The sequence below is a fragment of the Phyllostomus hastatus genome, unplaced genomic scaffold (assembly GCF_019186645.2).
Source record: "Phyllostomus hastatus isolate PE091 unplaced genomic scaffold, TTU_PhHast_1.1 phas_contig_34, whole genome shotgun sequence".
Taxonomy (NCBI): Eukaryota; Metazoa; Chordata; class Mammalia; order Chiroptera; family Phyllostomidae; genus Phyllostomus; species Phyllostomus hastatus.
The window spans coordinates 35,737,611-35,759,502 of NW_025333857.1; the positions used below are offsets into that span (position 1 = coordinate 35,737,611).

Here is a 21,892-nt window from a genome sequence, read left to right on the forward strand (position 1 = left end):
CTCTGAGGAAGGGAACATAAAATTTTAAAAAGACCCTACTCACATGCCCAGCCCTTTAGCCCTTCCGAGAACGAACAAGGCGAACCCGAGGAAGCAGAGACAGCGACTCCTCCCGGACAACGGTTCAGCCCAGGGTGCGCGCGCGCGAGGACCTCGGCCTGGAGCCCGGAGCCCCGCGTCTCGCACGCGGAGGTTGGCGGCCAGACCCGGGCAGTGGGCGGGGCCGGGGGGCGGCCTCAGGGGCGTGGCCAGGAGGCTGGGGTTGAGGTACCAGGACGCCTGGAGCTGCGCGCAGAGCCCCGGGAGCCCGTGCCCGGAGAGAGACGACACCGTGTGGCTTCTCTGGGGTGCCACGCTATACCGTATTCTCCTGCGCCCCCGGCGCCAGACTCTGGCTGCAGGTAACCAACTCCGTACCGGCTTCGCCGTTCCGCTGCCCGGCGCTGGGGGAGGGATGGAGAGGTTGGGAGGAGTAGTCGGCTCTTAGCCAGGGTGCCGCGGCGGTGAATGGGGTGGGCTCCGCCCGGGCAGAGGAAGCGGGGTTGGGCAGGAAGAGAGGGCGCATGATGGGAACCCGATGCAAGCGTGTGCGCCAAGGGCCGGGGAAGGCGCAGGGCACTCTCCCGCGGTCCTTCTATTCAGTCCTATCAGTGGTGACGGGGACCAACACTCTAGTGCCCAGTTTCACCCGCAAGCCACTTTTTCTGGCCTCTTTAACCCTGGTTCGCAAGGGGAGTGTGAGTTGAGAAATCGGAGGAGTTAGCTGCGGGCGCGGGTAGGCTACTAGCGAGCAGTCACTCACTGCAGCCCCCTAGGTGCCAGTGACTTTAACTTCATTTAATCTTAACCACAGCCCTGCGAGCAAACTTTACCCCCTCTTCACTGATGAAGAAGCCGACATCAGATTGACAAATGACTCACCCTGGGCCACTGTAACCGCTGGAAAAGAGACGCTTGTTGGGGTAGAGGTGGGGGTGGGGAAGCTCAGAAGTCCTTAGGCTTCTGCCAGCCTTCCTGCTTCCTCCCAGTCCTTCACGCGCAAGGCTAGGAAACTAGCGTAGCCAGGTCTATTATGGAAACTGGCAATCAGGTGATTCTTAAACACAGACTACCCTCTTCATAGGTTTCTCTTTCCTTTCTCCTCCCTCCCTCCCCCCCTCCCCCCTTCCTCCCCTCCTTCCTTCCTTCCTTCCTTCCTTCCTTCCTTCTCTCTCTCTCTCTCTCTCTCTCTCTCTCTCCCTCCCTCCCTCTCTCTCTCTCTCCTTTCTCTTCTCTCTTTCTCTCTCCCACTTTGTGCCTTCCTCTCTTCTCTCTCTCTCTGTTTTTTTGGCACCCAATTTCTGATTCCAATTCTTTCAGCTTTTGGGCATTAGCTTTTGAGGTGTTAGCTCTTGCTCAGAGCACCTTTCCTCCCTGTATAGCACTTTATTTCTCAGATGCAGAGCAAAATATGGGTACACTTGCCTGCCACACACTTCTCATCTTTCAAGGTAGATGAGGTTGCCTGCAGACTCAGGCTGAAACTAATGGGCTGCCCTGGTGAGGTAAGTTTTGCAGTCACCTGGCATCCTGCACACTCTTTGCATTGTTACTTCTTTCCATAGGGAGGAGAGTCTTCGTTTCCAGAATAGTACAAGAGGCGAATTGGGAGGATATACGGTCTTGAGAGAAAGCGATGGTGTCTGGAGATGAGAACACGACCACAGCTATTTGTGGCCTGAATTTGGTGAGTGATAGGTGAGGGACTCAGTCAGGGACTGGTCCCCTCCTCTGGGCATTCTGCCCCCCTTTCAGAGCTGTTCTGAAAGGCAGGTTTGTTTTATAGAGTGGAGTGGAGGGGTGAATGGTTTTCAAAGATCCGGGTAAATTACCTGCTAGGAGCCCAGACAGTTCCAGACAAGCCCCCCCCCCCCCCCAAGAGGCTTTGGTAACAGATTTCAGTTCTGGCAAGAAGGAAAAGCTCTGTGGATATCGCTCAATGAATTTTGTGCAAACAAGCCTTTAAGATGGTAATTTTGGGAAATTTTGAAGTCTTAGAAATGGCTAACTCTTCTACTTTCACAAAGTTTTATGGGTGGATAACATAAGATTTTTTTCTATTTTATGGTGAGAGTTTGAAGGTTACCTGCCAGCTCCCTGCCCTTCCTTCATCCTGGCCCTGTCCAGGAACATCTGAGTTTACGATGATGAGGTGACTTAGGTGTGGGGGCCCCAGGGTGGTCTCAGGATGGGGTTGGTCATCAGGTAAGAGGGTTGGAACTTTCGGCCCTGCACACCAACCTCTGGAAAGTGGAGGTAATGCCTAGACGTTGGACTATAAAAACTCTTGAATAGTCATACTTGCAGAGCTTCTGGGTCTATGACACCTCAAAGGCTGAGAGCTTGGTGTGCCATGAGAGGGCATGGAAGCCCTGTGCTCCTTTCCCCATGATGTGCCCTATATAGTCCTTCTGTTTGACTGTTCCTGAATTTTATCCTTTCTAATAAACTGGTATTAGTAAGTAAGGTGTATTCAGGAGTCCTAGCTGTGCTAGCACATTTTTCTAGCCATAAGGGGGCATTGAGCAACCACTTGCTGCTGAACTCTGAAGGGGGGCAGCCTTATGACTGTTGCTTTAATCTGCATGGCATCTGTGCTAACTCTGGGTAGCCAGTGACAGAATTGAACTGTGTGGCTGGATACCCACTTGGTATCCAGGAGTGTTGTAAAAACAGCTCAGCCCTATACACCCAAAAGAGCCTCTCACCATCTTTTCTACAGTTGTTTCCTACCTTTGACCTTGCCCTTGAAGACTAAAGGCAGTAATGTTCAACTGAGAGCTTCTTTCTCTGATGTATGTCCAAGCCCCTAGAAGGTGAGGCTCCTAGAAGGGAGGGGCATTTTCAGACTCCCTCCTCACCACACAGGCTTGCAAGTGCAGGTTCTCAACATTGGCTATGCATTAGGGGTTTTCCAAATTTCTGCCATTCAGGTCAAGGTCCAGACCAATGCTATCATGTCTCTGTTAGGGGGACCTGTGTACTGGTACTTCTTGAAAGGTCCTGGGTAGCTTCAGTGTTCAGCCAAGGTTAGAAGCACTCCCTGGGGTGGGGGGGGGGGTGGTGGCCCTGAGACCTATCAGAGCCATTCTGCCCTGTGGAGCTCTAGCTTGTTATGTGCAGTTCACTCACTGTGTTTGCCAGCTGTGTGTGAAAGTAAGATTGAGGTCATTGTGAATCAAGTACATGGGGGTCCAAAGCAGGATGTGAATGAAAATCTTTTGGAATGTTGGAAGAAAGTATAAGACCTTCTATTTGTAATTTTATAAGCATTTAAGAATGAAATAAATAAGTAAAGACTATTGCCAGTGGTGTCTCCTTAGTCCTGTGTCCTGTAATGTGAATGTGATTTCCTGAGGTAGAGAGATGGAAATTCCTTGCCTGGCTGGGGCCCTGCTCACCTGGCTGTTGAGCACACTGTGAAGTATTACAATTTAAAAAGTACAGGACATCATTGAATTACTTTAATTTTATAAAGGCTTTAAATCAGAGCATCTCTCATCTGTCATATTTAGACTTGTTCCTAAGTGGGTTGCAGGTGCACTGGGATATTGATTCTTTCTCAGCCCTCTACATGCAGCCAGGTGAACTGAATTTCAACAGTTGCCCTTTGGGATGTAGGTCATGACCTGAGAATTGCCGCTTCAGGTGGTAGAAAGTTTCCAGTCCTTTGGGATACTCTGGGAGGACACATGGCCATTTTTTATACCATCCAGAGCATCCCTGATTCTTTTGTGGGCAATACCCAAGAGTAATTGAGTTTATAGATATCAGCATTTTTTTATTAATAAAAAGAGGTTTCCAAATTTGCTGCCTTTTTCTAGTCTTTGCTCTGCCTATCAGTAGTCACAGATACTTTGGAGAAAGGAACCCTCCAATATAATGCAAAGTTCTCACAATGAGAGGAAGGGTGACTGCTTTTTGAAAGAACTTCATGCTATGGAAAGGCTGTTTGACCTGGCTGGCGTAGCTCAGTGGATTGAGCACGGGCTGCAAACCAAAGTGTCGCAGGTTCGATTCCCAGTCAGGCCACATACCTGGGTTGCAGGCCATGGCCCCCAGCAACCGTACATTGATGTTTCTCTCTCTCTCTCTCTCTCTCTCTTTCTCCCTCCCCTCCATCTCTAAAAATAAATAAATAAAACCTTAAAAAAAAAGAAAGGCTGTTTGAGAATGTCTTACTAGTAAAGTGAACATGTTGCCAAGAAATATGGTACATTTGTGATATATCAAAACTCTTTTAAAAAAACCTTAAAAAACTTGGGAACAGATTGGTCTATTGCAATCTTTTAAGTGAAGAGTATTGAAGAGTTTTGAATCTATTTGTTAATTTATAAAAATGTAACACCTACTGACTAATTTGCAAGGATAGGTAATTGAAACTTACCATCCGAATTTACCTCGGAACTTTGTATACTTGGTGGGTAGATTGAAAACTAAGTAGTGAGGTTTAGGTCGTGGAAAGAAGAGTGTTCTGCTGTTTGTCTAATTGAAACAAAATGCTAGCATGCACGGGCTTGGAAGCAGGTTCAAAGTAACTAGGAAGAGTTTTCAAAAATAATGAAGCGTATATAATGAAGCATATCTAATATGCTGTTTTTATTACAAACGTTGACATTATGTAGTGAGCAAGAAGTTTTGTGCCACAAGTGATTAAACTGTTAAGTTTATTTCCTTTCCCTCATCTCTTTGTTTTGTAATGCACATAACTTATTAGTATAGTAGTACAAATAATATTTAAAGAAATATACATATATTAAGGGTACTTCCTCAATGCTTATTGTTTGTACTAAAATTTTTGCAAGGCTATCTTTAAAAATTTTGAGTCAAAGTACATTCCATAGATACATTATAGCTATGAAAATTTGAGAACTTGTTTTCCTTATAACTTAAATCTAAAACTGCCTCTTCCCCATAATATGCTCCTGTACTTCATTCAGTTTAAAATTGCTACTAGAGTAAAAATAAGTGCTCAAACTCTGAAAAATAGTGGATACAGTGTGTGTGTATGTGGTTTCTTTTGAATGTGTATGTCAAATTTCCTTTAAATAAGCCTCCTAAAAAAAGGAAATTTCCAGAAATCACATCGTCTGTCCTTTGATTTCCTACAGGTGAATAAGTGCTTTAAGTCACATAAACATAGGTCATGTGCTTTCTCAGCCTTTATCCACGAGCCACCATGGTGTTGTTGCCCATGAACCAGCCCAGGCCAATTTGGGTCTTTCAGGAAACAGGTTGGTGAGGGCAGCAGTTCTCTGGGCAAGTAAGTTTCAGGCCAGCTGTGCCCTGCAGCTCTGGCTGTATCTCCCACCCAGGGTTCACGTGCGGTGCCCATGTCGTCATTCTAGTAGCAGGAGTCAGCTGACCATTGGGATTGGAGTCAGATAAACATGAATTTTCTGGAATCAGCAGCTGTACCCAAGTGTGCACCTGGGACACCTTCCCAGGCTATTGGACTTGACAGACTTGTTCTTTTGATGTAAGTTTGGACAGAATGTGCCTCTAGAATGTCCCTGACCCATCCACACAGATGCAACACCTGATCTCTTCTTCCTTCACTGTTTTCTGACATCTGCTATGCTAACCAAAGTCATTAAAATCTCCTAGGCAGATCCAGTTATAACACTCCTGCTCATGGAACAAAACCTCCAGTTCTCAGTGTAAGTGCCTGAAGCACGTGTACAGTAGTAGCTGCCTCTGGAGTGCGGCTGTCCCAGGAATGTGCTCCCCTTTGGGGCTCTTAGCCTCCCAGCCCCCAGCGTGTAGATGAAACCTGACACACATCTTCCTAGGTGTGCGGAAGTATTTTAAAAGCACCTTATAGACAACCTAACAATGTTGTTTTGATTGCCTTTTCATCAAAGAACTTTTGAATTCCCTGAAAGTAGGAGACATTGCTGTTAAAAATATAAGATTTAAAAAAATGTGTACAGATTAAGTGAGTACCTTCAAAGTAAACACTTGTTTGGTATCCACAGGCATTTTGGACCATTTTGATGATCGTCTTCTGTGCCAAATTGGGCCCATTAGGAAAGGGGCCAGGGTTTGATGGTGGATGTGTTTTTTGGAACATGGCAAAGTCAGCCTTACAAGGTAGATTGATCATGCTCAGTAATACCATTTTGGGGGAGGGGTGCTAAAAATAGAGTGCAAATATTAAAAAAATACATTAGATTTCATATTTGACTCATATGGGTATTCCCCCCGCCTTTTTTTTTGGTTATGAAATTTGAGCTGTATTGAAAGAGGGAGTGGGAAAAAGGGAAGAAATGTTTGATGGGCATTGACCCCAAAGGATTGTCAGAGTTCTTGCCTGGGGTTCTTTGGGCAGCCCTCCCAACAGCTCTCCCCCCAGCCCCCGGGGGAAAAATGAGAATTAAGTTGAGGTGATGCAGTGCACTATGAAAGGACACATTCTGACAGGGTGAAGTTTCAGGATCTGGTTAGCATCACATCAGCCTTTCACTCATTGCTGACCCTTAAAAAAGCTATTTGTACCCACCCTGGGCAGCGGCTTCCTTTTGAGTTAAAAAGGAGAGGGATCCTTGGGACTAGATGAAGCTTTCCTTTATGGTCTGGTAATACTCTCCTCTCTCTAAACTGTTTTCTTGATCAAATCAGTCTGGGAAATGCTGAATACCATGTCCCTGTCTTCAGTCACAGTAGCATTATTGTCTTAAAGGCTAAGAAATAAGAGACCCATGAGTGCAGAATTCTGTTTTTCTTTACAACCATACTTCTCTTAATATTGGATCACAGAATCCACTCCACCCCTGTGACCCAGCAACTGCCCCCAGCGCTGTTTCTGGCAGGACTAGATGCTCTCCAGAGATCCTTTCTGCTTTACAATAGATGCATTGTTCTGAAAATAATTTTTAATTATATTGACCAAGCCTATAATTTTCCCCAGAAGGCTCAGCAAATAACCATTGTGTTATTTGACACTTTGTGTTATTTGACTCCTTGACACTTGGGAGATACATTATTTATGACTGTGTTTTCCCCCAAGAACCTAAGATTCTGTTTTGTATAATAGGTACTTAATATGGAATTAAATTGTGTGTACACAGGTATTTGTTAGTAAACTGAAATATGGTTTCTCATTTGGGGGTTCTGAAAAAGTTACATTTAGACATCAGTTAAAGATTTGAGCCCTGGCCGACATGGTTCAGTGGACTGAGCACTGGTGTCTGAACTGACAGTTGCCAGTTTGATTCCCAGTCAGGGCACATGCCTGGGTTGTAGGCCAGGTCCCCAGTTGGGGACCTGCAAGAAGTAGCCAATTAATGTTTCTCTCCCACATCGAAGTTTCTCTCCCTTTCTCCTTCCCTTCCCTTCTCTCTAAAAATAAATAAAACTAAAATAAAAAAAAGATTTGGACAAAGTCCAGACAAGAAAAAATATAAACAACAATAATGAATAAATTCCTAATGTTCCTTTGGGCTCCTTATGTATCACATACAGTGTAAGCGTGTTCCAGGTTGACTGACTTATTCTTTATAAAAACTAAGGTATATATGATCCCTATCCCAATTAAATCACTTAAAATTAATTAATTTTTTAGCCAGTGAAGAAGCTGAAGCTTGGAGAGAGGTCTGAGTTCATGGACAGTGGTGCCCATTTTTGACCTGGGCTGTCTGACTCCAGAACTGAAATCACGGCTAACAAACCCTCCTTCTTCTTACCTGTGATCACAATGAATGGAAAATACCGAGCCACTAGTAATCAAAAAAACAAGGAATGAAACCTTGGTGACTTACAATTTTACTGTTCCCATATTGATGAAAATAATTATACGGTATATAAATCTGTAGTACATAATTAAGATGATTATATACTAAATGTAGAGAAAATGGTATGCAAACATTTGGAAGGCAATCAAGAGCTAGAAATTTATATGTTTTGATCCAAGAACCCCTCTTTTGGGAATTCCAGGCAATCCTTTAAAAAGCCTGAGGCAAACAAAGCTATGAGTGTATTGAAAAGTGTTTACAGCTCATGTTTATAACAACAATATATTTGGAAATACCCTTGGTGTCCAACCATGAAGCACAAATTAATTGTGGCATAAAAAAAATGATGACACTTTGATATGTGTCAAATGGAAAAAGCGAAATAGCAACCCGAACCCCTGCTGCTGTTAAATCTGAGCACAAATGTAAGTGGTAGTGTTCCTAGACTGGGGCTGTAAATGGCTTTCTGTTTGTTTGGAAATTACCTTTAACACTTTGCAAACATATTTACAGGGAGCTCACTTCGGAGCATGGGGACCATTTTATCTCAATTTACAATTAAAAAGAATTCCTGAGGTAAAAATTAAAAATTCAAATGCTATGAAAATGTTTGAATAAATACCTGCTTTTGCCCAGCACCTAAGTAAGATGATAATCACTCAATAGCCTAGGGTATGTGCTTCTCAAATTTTTCCAGTGTGCACATTTACAATTTTTTGGAGGCTTGTTTTGTTTTTATTCTGTATAGACTGAAATGCAGCTCATCTCAAATGCTGTTTTATCTCCTGAACCTTCTTCCATGTCACGACCTAGAGAATTTCTTCATTGTTGGCTTTGGCAATTATTTTAAATTCAACACGTATGCTTTAATAGAATTTAGATAAAATGAAAATGTTAGAGTTTGCCGCTCACATGAAGCTTCTGAAAGGTAACATGCAGAGCTCAGATCACAGATGGGTCTTTGAGGGGCAGAGGCGTTGCTGCACCTCAGGGCGGAGCCTTCAGGAGGAGAGTTGGTCATGTTTAGATGCTTAGGAAGATTTGGAAGGTTCTGAATCTCCTTGAAAGGTTCGGGGGTTGGGGGAGGTATATATAATTCAAAGGTGTTTATAACTCAGTCCAGTGTTGTTCTTGGCCAGAAAGTGAGACTGCCCAGTCCCTTCTGTCCCCTGGGTTGAACCCCACCCCACTTCTTTCTTGCTTGTAAACTGTAGGAAATGACCATTTTCAAAGCAGCTGAAAGCCTCAGTGTCCTTACTGCTAAATGAGAATAAAAATAGCTACTCACGGGGTTGTGCAAATTAAAGAGAAATGTATGAAAAATGCTTGGCAAAGTATGTGCTAACTACCAATATCAACAATTTCCTTAATTCTGAGGTAACTTGGATTATAAAAGCATCAACAATTTAATATCAACTTCTAAGGAAATTTAAAAAAAAGAAAAAGGGACACTATTGCAGGAATGACCACATTATATCAGTGCACTAAAGGCCTATCAATTAAAAAAATGTCAATATAAGAAAAAACTAAGTTTTCAGATGTGAGGGAAGAGGACATGTTCTTCAACCCTTCTGGGTTCTTCCTGCTGGTTTAACAATCAACTAAAAGACTGATGAACAAGGAAAAATGGGCAAATTTAATTACATATGTATGTATGGGAAACTTGCACATGAGAGAGTGAGAGACCTCACATACATAAGAGATTCAGAGACAGAAAGGGAAAACGAGGTGTGTCTATGGCATTCTGTGCTAAGGATGAGGTAGGGCACTTGGGAGCTTTAGAGAGGGGGAAGGAGAACAGATGTTCACTAATTAGTTATTTGTCTGGTCCTGTAGATAGGTCATAAAATATTATCTCTGGTGACAATTTCTTTTATGGGCAAGTCCCCTAATTTAAATTCTTTAAAGGAGAAATAAAGCTTTCTCAGGAGCCTGTGGCATCTTCATTGCTTTCAGCTCAAAATAATTCACATGCAAAAGAGGCACATCTCATGGAGGGCTGCCCTGAACCCCCTCACGGACTTGTGGGAATACAGTCTGATCAGTATTTTGTCTGGCAGCAGGACTCCCCCACCATCCTCCACTCTCCTAGCACTCAGCCTCCCCTGTCCCTGCCCATCACCCCTCTGCTGAGTAATCGCAAAGTTGTCTGTCACTCAGGAGCTGGGGAATCTCCTAACCGAATCCAATCCCTCTTGTGCACAGATGCGGAGACTGACATACAGAAAGGTTGAGAAAGGTAAGGTCAATCACAAAGACAGGATGAGAGCCACCCAGCATGAGGCAGTCGTTTTAGGTTTCTGTCTAGTTATCTTTTAAGACTCAACACAGAGTGCTCTGAATTCATGGTGCAGTCCCTGACACACTGTAATTTGGAGCATTTAAAAAGTATTGTACTTTAGTGTCTTTGTCTGAAAAAGCCTATGAGCTTGAAGGCACATTAAAAAAAAAAAGAGCACCCAAGATAGTTACCTATGTTTGGGGGAACAAGGGAGTGCATTTTGAAATATTTGCACTTCCCTTTGAATAAGCCTGTGCTGGCCCCAGGAGCAGTGTGAGTGGATGGGGGAGGGTCAGAAGCCTAAGACTAGACCCTATGACTAGGAGTTTACCAGCCACGTGCAAGGATGTGTTCACAGAGATGGTTATGTGGAATTAAGTGCTGAAAGGAGAGATGATGGTGGTAACTCCTGCTCATTGAGCAACTATCGTGTGCCAGTCCTGTGCTAGTGCTTTATAGGTTTTTAATTGCTACCAATTGAATGAGGAGGGTATTCTCTGCTAAAGAATTGTTCTTGACTCAGGGCCTTGCCAACCACGTAACCTCTGGGTCCTAGTGTCCTTCTCTTCAAAGTTAAGAATGGACAAAATGAACTTTAACGTACCTTTCATATGTAAAATTCTGTTTCTGTAAAACCAAGGAGCTCTATGCTGTATTATTAACTTCGTAGTATTAGATTAAAATTTTATAGACAGGAAAGAAAAATGTATTACTCCTCCACCTGAAGTTTTGAAGTGAGCAATGAGATCTTTATAATCATTTTTGGCATGCAGTGGTAATGAGATTGAAGATACCTTTAAAAAAACTTTTTGCATGTGTATAAATAGATAAATTTTTGTTTGAGTTTATCAAGGTCAGCCTCTGCAAATGCAGTCTACTGCCTTCAGAGGACTTTCTCACAGGAAGAAACTTACTCCTTTTTGAGAGGAAACCAGACAGATGATCATTGTTTAGCTAAAAATTTTTATGACACCAAACACAAAAGGTCCCTCCCCTTCTTTCTTTGTTTTGTTTTCAGACAACCTGGGATCCTCTCTCTCTCTCTCTCTCTCTCTCTCTCTCTATATCTATATATATATATATATATATATATATATATATATATATATATTCTGTCTTAAATTAATTTTAAAAGCCTCTTCTAAGTAGCATTGTTTGTCTAACTGTGCTCACCAACTCTGAAGATACCTAGCGAAGTTGTAAGCCAACTACACCTTTCTAAAATCATAACAAAAGAATTTTTAGAAAAAAGCCCTCAAGGCTAAAACTATGTGTCTGATGGAGTGAGGGAAAATTCAGTGGCACTAAGAATATACACAATATTGTGCAAGTGTTACCAATCTCCCTTTCCAGAACACTTTATCACCCTAAACAGAAACTCTTGTAGCCATTAAACAATAACTTGTCCTCCAGTCCCCAGTAACCTCTATTACGCAGCCTGTTTCTATGAACTGATTACTCTAGTTACCTCATAGAAGTAGAAACACACAGTATTGGTGTTTTTGTGACTGGCTTATTTCACTTGGCATAATGCCTTCAGTTATTCATGTTACAGCATGCGTCAGCATTTTATTCCTTTCTAGAGCTAAGTAATAACCCATTGTATGTGTATACCACACTTATTTGATATTTCAGTACAATTATGGCACTCTTTAACTTTCAAGGGAGTGTATAAAACTTGTATGGGTAAATCCATATATACTTCTAGCACTGAATTTTATGTTAAAGAGAATTTGGATGGAGGATACTGAGAAAGCACTAGTACTAATGGGATTAGTGTGACTTCTTTTTTTGCTGTGGAAAGCAAATACTACGTTTTAAGGCCACACAATCATAGGATCCTGTTGAATCGAGCTGCTCTGGCCCTGCCTTTCCTCATGTCCATCTTTGCCTTAGTACTGAGCTGGAGCCAGTGTCTTCCTCCAGCCCGGTCCCTTCAGCCACAGGCCCCGCTCTGATGGCCGAGGGACACAGACAACCTGATGGGAACACAGATCGCTCTGGGAAGGAGAAGGCCTGTGCGAGTTCATTCTGATGTGTCGTGTCTGGCGCTGCTGGTGCCTCCGTCCGTTTCCTCCTTTTCTTCTTTTGATTCCATTAATGCATTACCTCTAGGTTTTGAGGAAAAGGAGTAACTCAGACCAGTTATTGGGTCTTTTTCACCCTTTCAAGTGATCACTGGGTATTTAAAGAAAGAACAGTGGTTAGTAGTCTCAAACACTTAAAGTGTGTGTGTGTGTGTGTGTGTGTGTGTGTGTGTGTGTGTAAGGAGTGGGCAAGGAAAAGACATTGAGAGTGTAAGTAACAAATCAAGTCTAGTCTATGTGAGCTTCATGTACTTACTGTTTCCCTTGCCTTTGCAAAGGAGATTTCCAAAACATTGTCTTGGTTCTTCCCAATTTCCTCTTTTTGGGGATGGTCTGAGCATTTTCATTATTATAAGCAAAATTCCTGTTATGAATGAGGAGCTGTCCCAGGGGAAAGCAGAGCTGGCCCTGGAGCAAGGCCTCCACTGCTGTTGCTTCTGCACAGAACCTCAGGGGTCCTCTTTATTATAGGTGTGCATTTTAATCATTGGAGGGGGGGTGGCCCATGCTTGTCATCTTCTAATGTTTTCTCTGGAATCTTGTCCTTGTTTCCACAGTGCTTAGAAATCTATTCCCTGTTGTGGTTCACCATATTGAGAAACAGGCTTAGTGTCGTAATACTGTGGGGAAGGAGGTCATTAGGATTAAGGAACATGAGTGGCAAATATTATCTATAATTATCTCTTACGCATTCTTCTTTCTAAAATTGCTTTTGTTGCACAACCAGTTGGCTTATTTGCTTAACTCCATGAGAGTTTTCTTCAACTTTACTTTCTAATGCTTCTATTGAATTTTTCGATTTTTGTTATCATGTCACTAGTATTTTCAAAGATTTTATTTGTTTTTAGAGGGAGAAAAAGGAGGGAAAAAGGAGGGAGAGAAGCACCAATGTATGAGAGAAACATTGATTGGTTGCCTCCCACATACCCCAAACTGGGGACATGGCCCCACAACCCAGTCATATGCCCTGACCGGGAATCGAACCGATGACTTTTAGGTTCATGGAGCAGTGCCCAACCCACTGAGCCACACCAGTTAGGGCATATCACTATGAGAGTTTAGGAGATGCACATCGGGGGGAGAGGGAAGGGAAAGGTCAGGGCACATTCCTCGGGGCGGGGAAGAGCACCTCATTCCTCTTAAAATTCCCTGAATGTTCTTTTTCAAATCCCATATCTTGATTGATCACTTTAAAAATAAAGAGACAGGCACCTGAGTCTACTTTTTAAGAAGCTCCATCACATGCATGGGAAAATTAGTTAGTGCACACTTCTTTTCTCATTTCCACTCAAAAAAATGAGATGGCTTTACTGGTAAGGCTGACATTGGCCTCCTATTTCTCAACCCCACTTCCCTCAAATTAGAGGATCTGTAGTCACAAGAACCCAACACCCAAGGTGGGAAGTCGGCACCGTCAGCAGGTGGCCTCTCCTCAACCACCTCCCCAACCCCTTATGCACGTGAGGAAGTCTGACTTACCATAGAAAACTGCAACACTCCTACATGCAGAGTATTTGTGAAACTTAATTACATAAATTTTGATGAAAATTAATGTGGACATGCCTAAATTGTCATATGGCTTTAAATAAAACAACCTAGCTGATAAGTCTAAATATAGCTTTAATTTTTGTAGAAAATAGAAACTGCTGACCAACACAGGTTCTCAAAAAGGCTCTTTGCATAGGATTCTGGAGAGTCTCCCACTCCCACGCCACCAGGAGGGCAGTTAAATACCACAGAAGGAACACTGGACTGAGAGTCTGAGGGATGCGGCCCTGGCCTCTGTTTTTTTAAACGTCAGTTTCCTTATCTCTCACAGGCTACCTACAGTTACCTGTTGTGACCTTGCACATTATTTTTACTTCAAGTTCTTCCTATCTGCTTCTGCTTTTTTGCTTAGGCACTGCACTGCCTAAAGGTGCTTATACCTTGAAGGTGCCTCATGTGTTCCTGATCCTACCTTTGGATGGAGGAAGGACAGGAATACAGAGGTGCCAAGGCAGGCAGTTTAAGAGGCTATAAGCCCAGCTGCTCCAGCCCCCGCCCAGGCGTCAGCACCTATGGAGGAAGGGGCCTCTCCTGGAGGCACACAGCCAAAAAGTTATTGTATGTTAATGTTTGCTTGTGAGTTTGGGCCTTTTTAAATTTTTTTCCTTCAACTTTTGTTCATTCAGCAAACACTAAGTTCCCACTGTATGCAATAAGAGAGGCTCAGTGAATGTGAGATGAAGAGAAAATACTCGGAAATTCAGAAGGCACCCCAGCACTCCAAAAAAACGTGTAAATCTTCATCGTTCCCCTTCTCCATTCTTGGCTTGACCTCTGCTCACATATCAGTCTACAAAAAGCTCTCATGAACAAGTCTTTAAGTACAGTATGGCATGGTCTTTGCTTAATTCAAATGTCCATTCCACCAGGAGGTATGAGTCTTCAGCCTGAAACCACCTCACTTGGCCTTCGGCTTCCTGTGAGGCCAAGCCACAGTGATGGTGCCTGCTCGAGGACACAAGACCTCCAAGTCCGGTGATGCCAGAAATGGACTGCCAGATCCCTAACTGGTCCAGGGGATTCAGGATATCACAGAGGTTCTCTGCCATGTCCAGGAGCAAGGGAGGATGCTTTCTCAAAAATTGAAATAAGAGCAGGAGAAAGGACTGGAGCCATTCTGTTTCCTCATCAGCCATGCTGTACCCCAGAGGATCCTGGGATGGGGACTTCTCCCTCTTTGCCCTGTCCATCTGCAAGGAGAGTTTCTACGGGTCCTTGACCAGGCTCAGCAGGAGAGAGTAGTAAAAATGGTGTGTGGCTCACCTAATCTATTTCTTTTTGTTAATGCTAGAGGCGAGCCCTACACTCCTTCACTAGAGGACGGTGTCACAGATGCAATAAACCATACAGCTCAGGTTGGCAAATGTCAGGCAGAAGTGGGGCACCAGATCTGTGGCATGAATGCTCTGCTGAGTGGCCTGTACAGTGTGAACTGCATTGCCTAGTCTGAACCCTTTATGGCCAGTGCTCACACTAGACTCCAGATTCTTGAGCTTCATTTCCCCCTTCTCTTTGTCAGCTTTAGGCTCTAACAAATATCTAAGCAACATGCATGTGTATTGAGTGGCTCTGATGAGCCGGTTGCACCCCCAGGTCTGGTTGATGCAGCAGATGAAGGCCCCTGTGGTGCCCAGACCATGGCCAGGTGTTGCATCAGGCTCAGCTGAGGGTCCTCACAAAGCACAGCTGGTCCCGCAGGAGTGTTACCCGAGGCCACCTGCACTCACATTCTTTTTTTAAAATGGATTTTATTTATTTATATTCAGAGAGAGGGGAAGGAAGGGAGACCGGGAGGGAAACATCCATCAGTAACCTCTCTCACACCCTCAATTGAGGACCTGGCCTGCAACCCAGGCATGGGCACAGACTGGGAATTAAACTGATGACCTTTTGGTTCACAGGCCAGCGCTCAATCCACTGAACCACACCAGCCAGGGCTGTACTCATATTCTTAAACAATCTGTTTAGGAGAGTTCTTCTATAGTTCTTCCACTTGTCTTGTTTTAAAAACCCCACTGTGTGACACAGTGGTGTCACAGTTTGGTTATTTTCATTTTTGTTGTTGAATTTTAAGAATTCTTTATATATTCTGGATACTTACCTTTCTGAATATGTTATCTACTACCTTCCGGGCTCCATTGTTTCTGATTTGAAGCTGTTGATAATTTTTAGGACCCCTTGTATAATCACTTTTGTCATTTTGAAGACTCTTTTTTAGTCTGTCTTTCAACACTTTGTGAAATATCTAGATATTAATTTCTTTGAGTTTATCATCCTTGGAAGTCATTGGGCTTCTTAAATGTGTTGATTAGTTTTTTAAATTTTAATTATTTTTTTAGAGAAGTCTTACGTTTACAAAAAAATTGCATAGAAATTACAGCATTCCCATATCCTCCATCGCACATTTGATGATGAAACAATATTGATACATTATCATTAATTAATTATAGTTAAGAGGGGTCACTCTCTATGTTATACAGCTCTGGGTTTTGACAAATAGAAAACATCATGTGGCTACTATTACAGCATCATATAGAATAGTTTCACTGCCCTAAAAAGAGCCGTGTTTTCCACCAATTCCTTTGTTCCTTGCTTTCCCCGAACCTCTGGCACACATTGATCTTTTCATTATCTCTGCAGTTTTTCCTTTTCCAGAATATCATACAGTTGGAATCATTACAGTATGTAGCTTTTTCAAGTTAAGTCTCCTCCATGTCAAAAAGATTTGGCTTGGTAGCTCATTTCTTTTTATCATTGAATAATATTCCACATTATGCATATACCACAGTTTGTTTTTCCATTCACCTATTGAAGGACATCTTGATTTCTTCCAATTTTTGGCCATTATGAGTAAGCTTCCATAAACATTCATATGCACGTTTTTGTGTGGACATATGTTTTCAATTTGGGTAAACACCTAGGAGTGTGATTGCTAGGTTGAATGGTTAGCATATGTTTAGATTTGTAAGAAACTGCCAAACTGTCTGCCAAAGGGATTATGCCATTTTGCGTACTTGGAGCTTACTGAAAGTTTTGGATGTGCAGATTAATTTTTTAAAATCAAATTTGTGAAGTTTTCAGCCCTTATTTAAATACTTTTCTGCCCCACCACGCTCATGTCTGAGCCCTCTCCACCTTCCAGCTCTTCCCCAACCCTTTCTTTTTGCTACTCCCATTATGCATTTATTGATATGCTTAACCCTGTGGAGGTCAGGGCTGATCTGAGAGATACAAACAAAGTCTTTTCTTAAATATTGTTACATATAATGGGTGCATATGTTTAAGGTCATGACTAGCTTGGATGTTATTGCTTAACCCATGCACTTGATATATGTTAAAATATTTAAGAAAAGAGCTTGTTTGTCTCTCTCAGACCAGCTGCAACTTTTGCTCAGTTAATGGTATCTCACAGGTCTTTGAGGCTTAGCTCATTTTTCTTAAATTTTTTTCCTTTTTTTCTTCTTCTCAGTGAGTACTTTCACTCAATCCTTCCTCAGTTCCACTGGTGTTTTCTTTTGTCAGTTCAAACCCACTCTTGAGCCCCTCTGGTCAATTTTTTTCAACTCAGTTCTTGTACTTTCAATTCCAGATTACTGTTGTTCTTTTTAATAATTTCTATCTCTTTATTGAACATTTCAATTTGGCCAAATACTATTCTCATACTTTCTTTTAGTTTCTTAGTTCTTTTAGTTTCTTAGTTCTTTAGTTCTCTGAACATATTTATAATAGCTGACTTAAAGTCTTTCATCTGTTGGACGCCTGGGCTTCCTCGGGGGCCGTTTTTATTGACTGCTTTTTTTCCTGCGTGGGGGACAGAGTTTCATATATCTTTTTGTGCCTTGTAATTTTTTTGTTGTTGTTGAAGTACACATTTTATAATGTGGCAACTCTGAAAATCTTACCTCTACCCCTGCTCTACCGAGTGTTTATTGTTGTTGCCGTCTGTTTGTTTATTGACTTCCCTGAGTTAATTTTCTAAACTCTGTATTCTTTGCTGTGTGAGATCACTTAAGTCTTGGTCCCTTAATGACTAGACAGAGATTTCTTCAAATTCCTTGAGCCAATGAGGAGCAGAAATTGCTTGAAGGTATAATTTTCTTTAGGAATCTGATGTTTTAATGGTTGAGATGGTTAAGTATTTTACCAAAAGTTCCCAGTATTTGCTTTCTAGTAGAGGTTTGGAGTGGGGTAGTGGACTAGACAGTTAGAAGAAGATGAGATAAGCAGCTACTTCTATTGCAGGGTTGTCTTGAATGAGCCAGTAAGTGTGGGCATCTGCACAGTGGGGATAAGATATGTTAGACTCTGCAATCATTGGACTGTCAAACCAGTCCTTGGTACACACTTTGGGACACGCTACTCGAGTTTTCTTTGAAAGAGGTTGAACTAAATTGCAGGGTGTCTTCAAACCTTTAGCAATCCATAAACATAGCATTAGAAAAATAAGTAAGACTGCAGAGGAAGAAATGTTAAAAGAGAGATATTAATCAGCCACAATTTTGAGGGGGGAAAAGTGAATATGTAGGATTAGTTCATCAGCATGCTTTCTGAGTGTGTGTGTATTTACATGTGCATTACATCCCTTCATACTTTTTCCTCTTCATTTCACAGATTTTTTTGAAAGCCTCATGGGACATAACACCATTGCTGGATGCCTGGTAAAATTAAGAGACCTGACTGCGTGAGAGGCACTCTGCGTGGGCGCAGGATGTCACCTGGAATCAAGTAACTAAATGAGCCAGATGTTCCTTAACTTTAAATGGTAAAAGAAATTAGGCACTTTTTGTAACAGTATACTAATAATTGTCAATTATTTATTTTATTTGTATTACTAATATTCACAATTCATGTCCTAATCAAGTATTTAAAAGTTCTAGTGCTAATTCTGATGTTAAAGTAAGTTTTAAATCCTATAAATCCAGTAAGGAGACAATTGATGGCATTTGGCTTTCTTTGTTAGAACTGTAGCACTTAATTAGTTATGGAATGAATTGCCAGGTTATAAAATTGATATTTGAAAATAAAACAAGATCTAACTATTTGTAAACATTTTATGTAATAAAAGTGAGTTGGGTTTCTGGAATTTGAATAGAGACATCAATTCTGTCATAAATTACAATTTATACACAAATGTTTTTTTCCACAAGTCTTAATTATTATAACCTGTTATAACCAATGTGAGTAATGCAAGGAAGGCTGTGTGGGTCTTTTCTTCCTGTGATGCCTGGTATGGAGCTGAACTAAGTGATGTCAGCCCAAAACGGTCCCAAATCTGGCCTAGTTTTAGCCGTGTCTTTCTGGTTCAGTTTGAGAATTCCATTGACTGGCCCTTCCTTCAACAATGGTTTTTCCTTCAAATATTCTTAGGTCCTTGGCTGGGTGGCTCATTTGGTTGGAGTGTCATCTCATACCCCAAAAGGTCATAAGTTTGATTCCTGGTCAGGGCACATACCTGTTGCAGGTTTGATCATCGGTTGGGGTGTGTATTAGGAGGCAACTGATCCATGTTTCTCTCTCCTATCGATACTTCTTTCTCTTTTTCTCTCTTACTCTCTCTCTCAAATCTATAAACATATCCTCAGGTGAGGATTTAAATAAATAAATACAGATTCTTAGATGTTACAGCCATTTCTGAACATCTCCCTAAGTGCACCCCCAATTGTAAATTGGTGAGCAGCCAAATAAATCTGATCTCTTCAAATATTTGGGTCTGCTGATGTCAACTGATGGGCAGTTTGGATCTGTCAGGAGGAGCCCAGATGAGTACTGATTTCCACGTATGCGGTGCTACTTAGAACTGGCCCAGTGTCGAAACCCACCAACTATAGAGAGTTCACTAATCATAGCCTGGTCTGCAACTCTGTTTTTACACCTCAGTATACCTGAGAGGTAAGAGGTTTATTGCACGATATTCTAGCATATCCTTATATTTGAGGGTTGGTTTGGTTTTGTTTTTAAACAATTTGCCATTAATACTAGACTGGGATTCTGTAACACCACCCCTTTTCCTCTGTTTGACTCACTTTGTTTTTCTCTTAAAAACCTGACCTCATAGCAACAAGGACAGTTTTGAGCCTGAGAAGATGTCATGGAAACTGTATTGATAGGTTTCCTTTCTGTTTTTCTTTTAGCGCTCTTCTGCACATAAAGATGCCTTTGCACTTCTGATAAATGCAAACTGACAGCTCCCAAGGCCAGGACAGAAGCAACATCATTGCTGCCGGAAGCCTGGAAGACTGCCCTTAGAAAAGGAAAGTCCCCAGTTGTCTGAAATGCTGAAGAAGTTGCTGAGGAGGAGACTTTTTTCTTATCCCGCTAAATACTACTTCTTGCTTCTTGTTTTTTCTCTAGTCACCTTCTCTGTTCTAAGAATTTATCAAAAGCCCGAGTTTGTGAGCATTGAACATTTGGATCTGGTCGGAGACGATCCTAGTAGTAATATCAATTGCACCAAGGTTTTACTGGGTGATGTAGATGAAGTTGAAAAGGTAAAGCTTGAGATTCTAACTGTGAAGTTTAGAAAGCGCCCTCAGTGGACAACTCATGACTATATAAACATGACTAGTGATTGTACTTCCTTCATCAAGAGGCGCAAATATATTGTAGAACCCCTTAGCAAAGAAGAAGCAGAGTTTCCAATAGCATATTCCATAGTGGTTCATCACAAAATCGAAATGCTTGACAGGCTCCTGAGGGCCATCTACATGCCTCAGAATTTCTATTGTATTCACGTGGACAAAAAATCAGAGGATTCCTTTTTGGCGGCAGTGATCGGTATTGCGTCCTGTTTTAGTAATGTCTTCGTGGCCAGTCAGCTGGAGACCGTGGTGTATGCGTCGTGGAGTAGGGTCCAGGCCGACCTCAACTGTATGCAGGACCTCTACAGAATGAGTACAGACTGGAAGTACTTGATAAATCTCTGTGGTATGGATTTTCCAATTAAAACCAACCTGGAAATTGTCAGGAAACTCAAGTCGTTAATGGGAGAAAACAACCTAGAGACAGAGAAAATGCCACCCCATAAAAAAGAAAGGTGGAAAAAACATTATACGGTTGTTAATGGAAAGCTGACAAATACAGGGACTGACAAAACACACCCTCCTCTGGAAACACCTCTGTTTTCGGGCAGTGCCTATTTTGTGGTCAGTAGGAAGTATGTGGAGTACGTGCTAGAGAATGAACAAATCCAAAAGTTTATGGACTGGGCAAAAGACACATACAGCCCGGATGAGTATCTCTGGGCCACCATTCAGAGGATCCCTCAAGTTCCAGGCTCACTGCCCTTAAGCCATAAGTATGACATGTCTGACATGCAGGCGATTGCTAGGTTTGTCATGTGGCAGTACTTTGAAGGCGACGTTTCCAAGGGCTCCCCCTATCCACCCTGCAACGGTGTCCATGTGCGCTCTGTGTGTGTCTTTGGAGCAGGTGACTTGAACTGGATACTGCGCAACCACCACTTGTTTGCCAATAAGTTTGACATGGACGTTGACCCCTTTGCCATCCAGTGTTTAGATGAACATCTAAGGCATAAAGCTCTGGAGACGTTAAAACACTGACTATTCATTGTCCGCAATTTTAGAAAAAGTGAGAATGCTGCCTGAGATGTATCCCATCTGAGTCTTCTGCCCTGTTAATAAACTTCAGAAACACTGTAGGGGGTGCTCTTTGGAGCGGGGCCTCCAGCTGTTCATGTCAGAGAAGCTGCATGGTCTACGCAGAGCACAGTTGCTTGGAAAGCGTACAGCACTAAGTGCTGACTTAGAGTTAACATGAGGCTAGGGCAGTTTGTGAGGCTTTGTTGGGGAGAGGTGGCCCCGGAGGCCAGATGCAAGCCTGTTACAGAGCTCAGGGACTTAACAAAATAATAAGATTTAACTTGTGCCAAAATTACTTCGAGAGCTTTAAATATAACAGTTTTCTTGATTTGAATAAATTTATAGCAAAACCCAATCATAATGATATAATTTATATTGTAAGTTATATGGTTGAATTAGAAATCTGACTTTACTGTAAATGATTCTTGTGAATACAGTTGACTTTCTGCTGCAACATCGTGCTGTGTGTTGTATCTGTGGGTCATCTCAGGGAACTTGAAAACATGGGCTTAACCAGATGTAAATACTTCTGAGTAACTTGTTTCTACCAATGTGCACATGTTTCTAAAAACAAAAAATGGCAATTTCTAGTTTTGTCGATTCTGT

The 21,892-nt window shown here is 42.2% G+C and overlaps 1 protein-coding gene and 1 pseudogene across 2 annotated transcripts; one reads left to right on the forward strand and one right to left on the reverse strand.

Moving 5' to 3' along the window:
* The first annotated feature begins 257 nt into the window (after positions 1–257).
* GCNT1 (glucosaminyl (N-acetyl) transferase 1) lies at positions 258–21,740 on the forward strand. 2 transcript variants are annotated; one of them, XM_045840910.1, is made up of 5 exons: positions 258–401; positions 1,605–1,726; positions 18,300–18,450; positions 19,437–19,577; positions 19,820–21,740. In XM_045840910.1, the coding sequence occupies exon 5, from the start codon at positions 19,961–19,963 to the stop codon at positions 21,245–21,247; it is 1,287 nt and encodes a 428-aa protein (XP_045696866.1). In that variant the 5' UTR covers positions 258–401; positions 1,605–1,726; positions 18,300–18,450; positions 19,437–19,577; positions 19,820–19,960; the 3' UTR covers positions 21,248–21,740. The 2 variants fall into 2 exon arrangements, with proteins under 2 accessions (XP_045696866.1, XP_045696865.1); XM_045840909.1 differs by lacking the exon at positions 19,437–19,577.
* LOC123819911 lies at positions 14,587–19,159 on the reverse strand (annotated as a pseudogene).
* Positions 21,741–21,892: the final 152 nt, after the last annotated feature.

What these genes read in the sequence shown, in the direction of transcription:
- GCNT1 (XM_045840910.1), top strand. Translation starts at nt 19,961, where the DNA reads ATGCTGAAGAAGTTGCTGAGGAGGAGACTTTTTTCTTATCCCGCTAAA.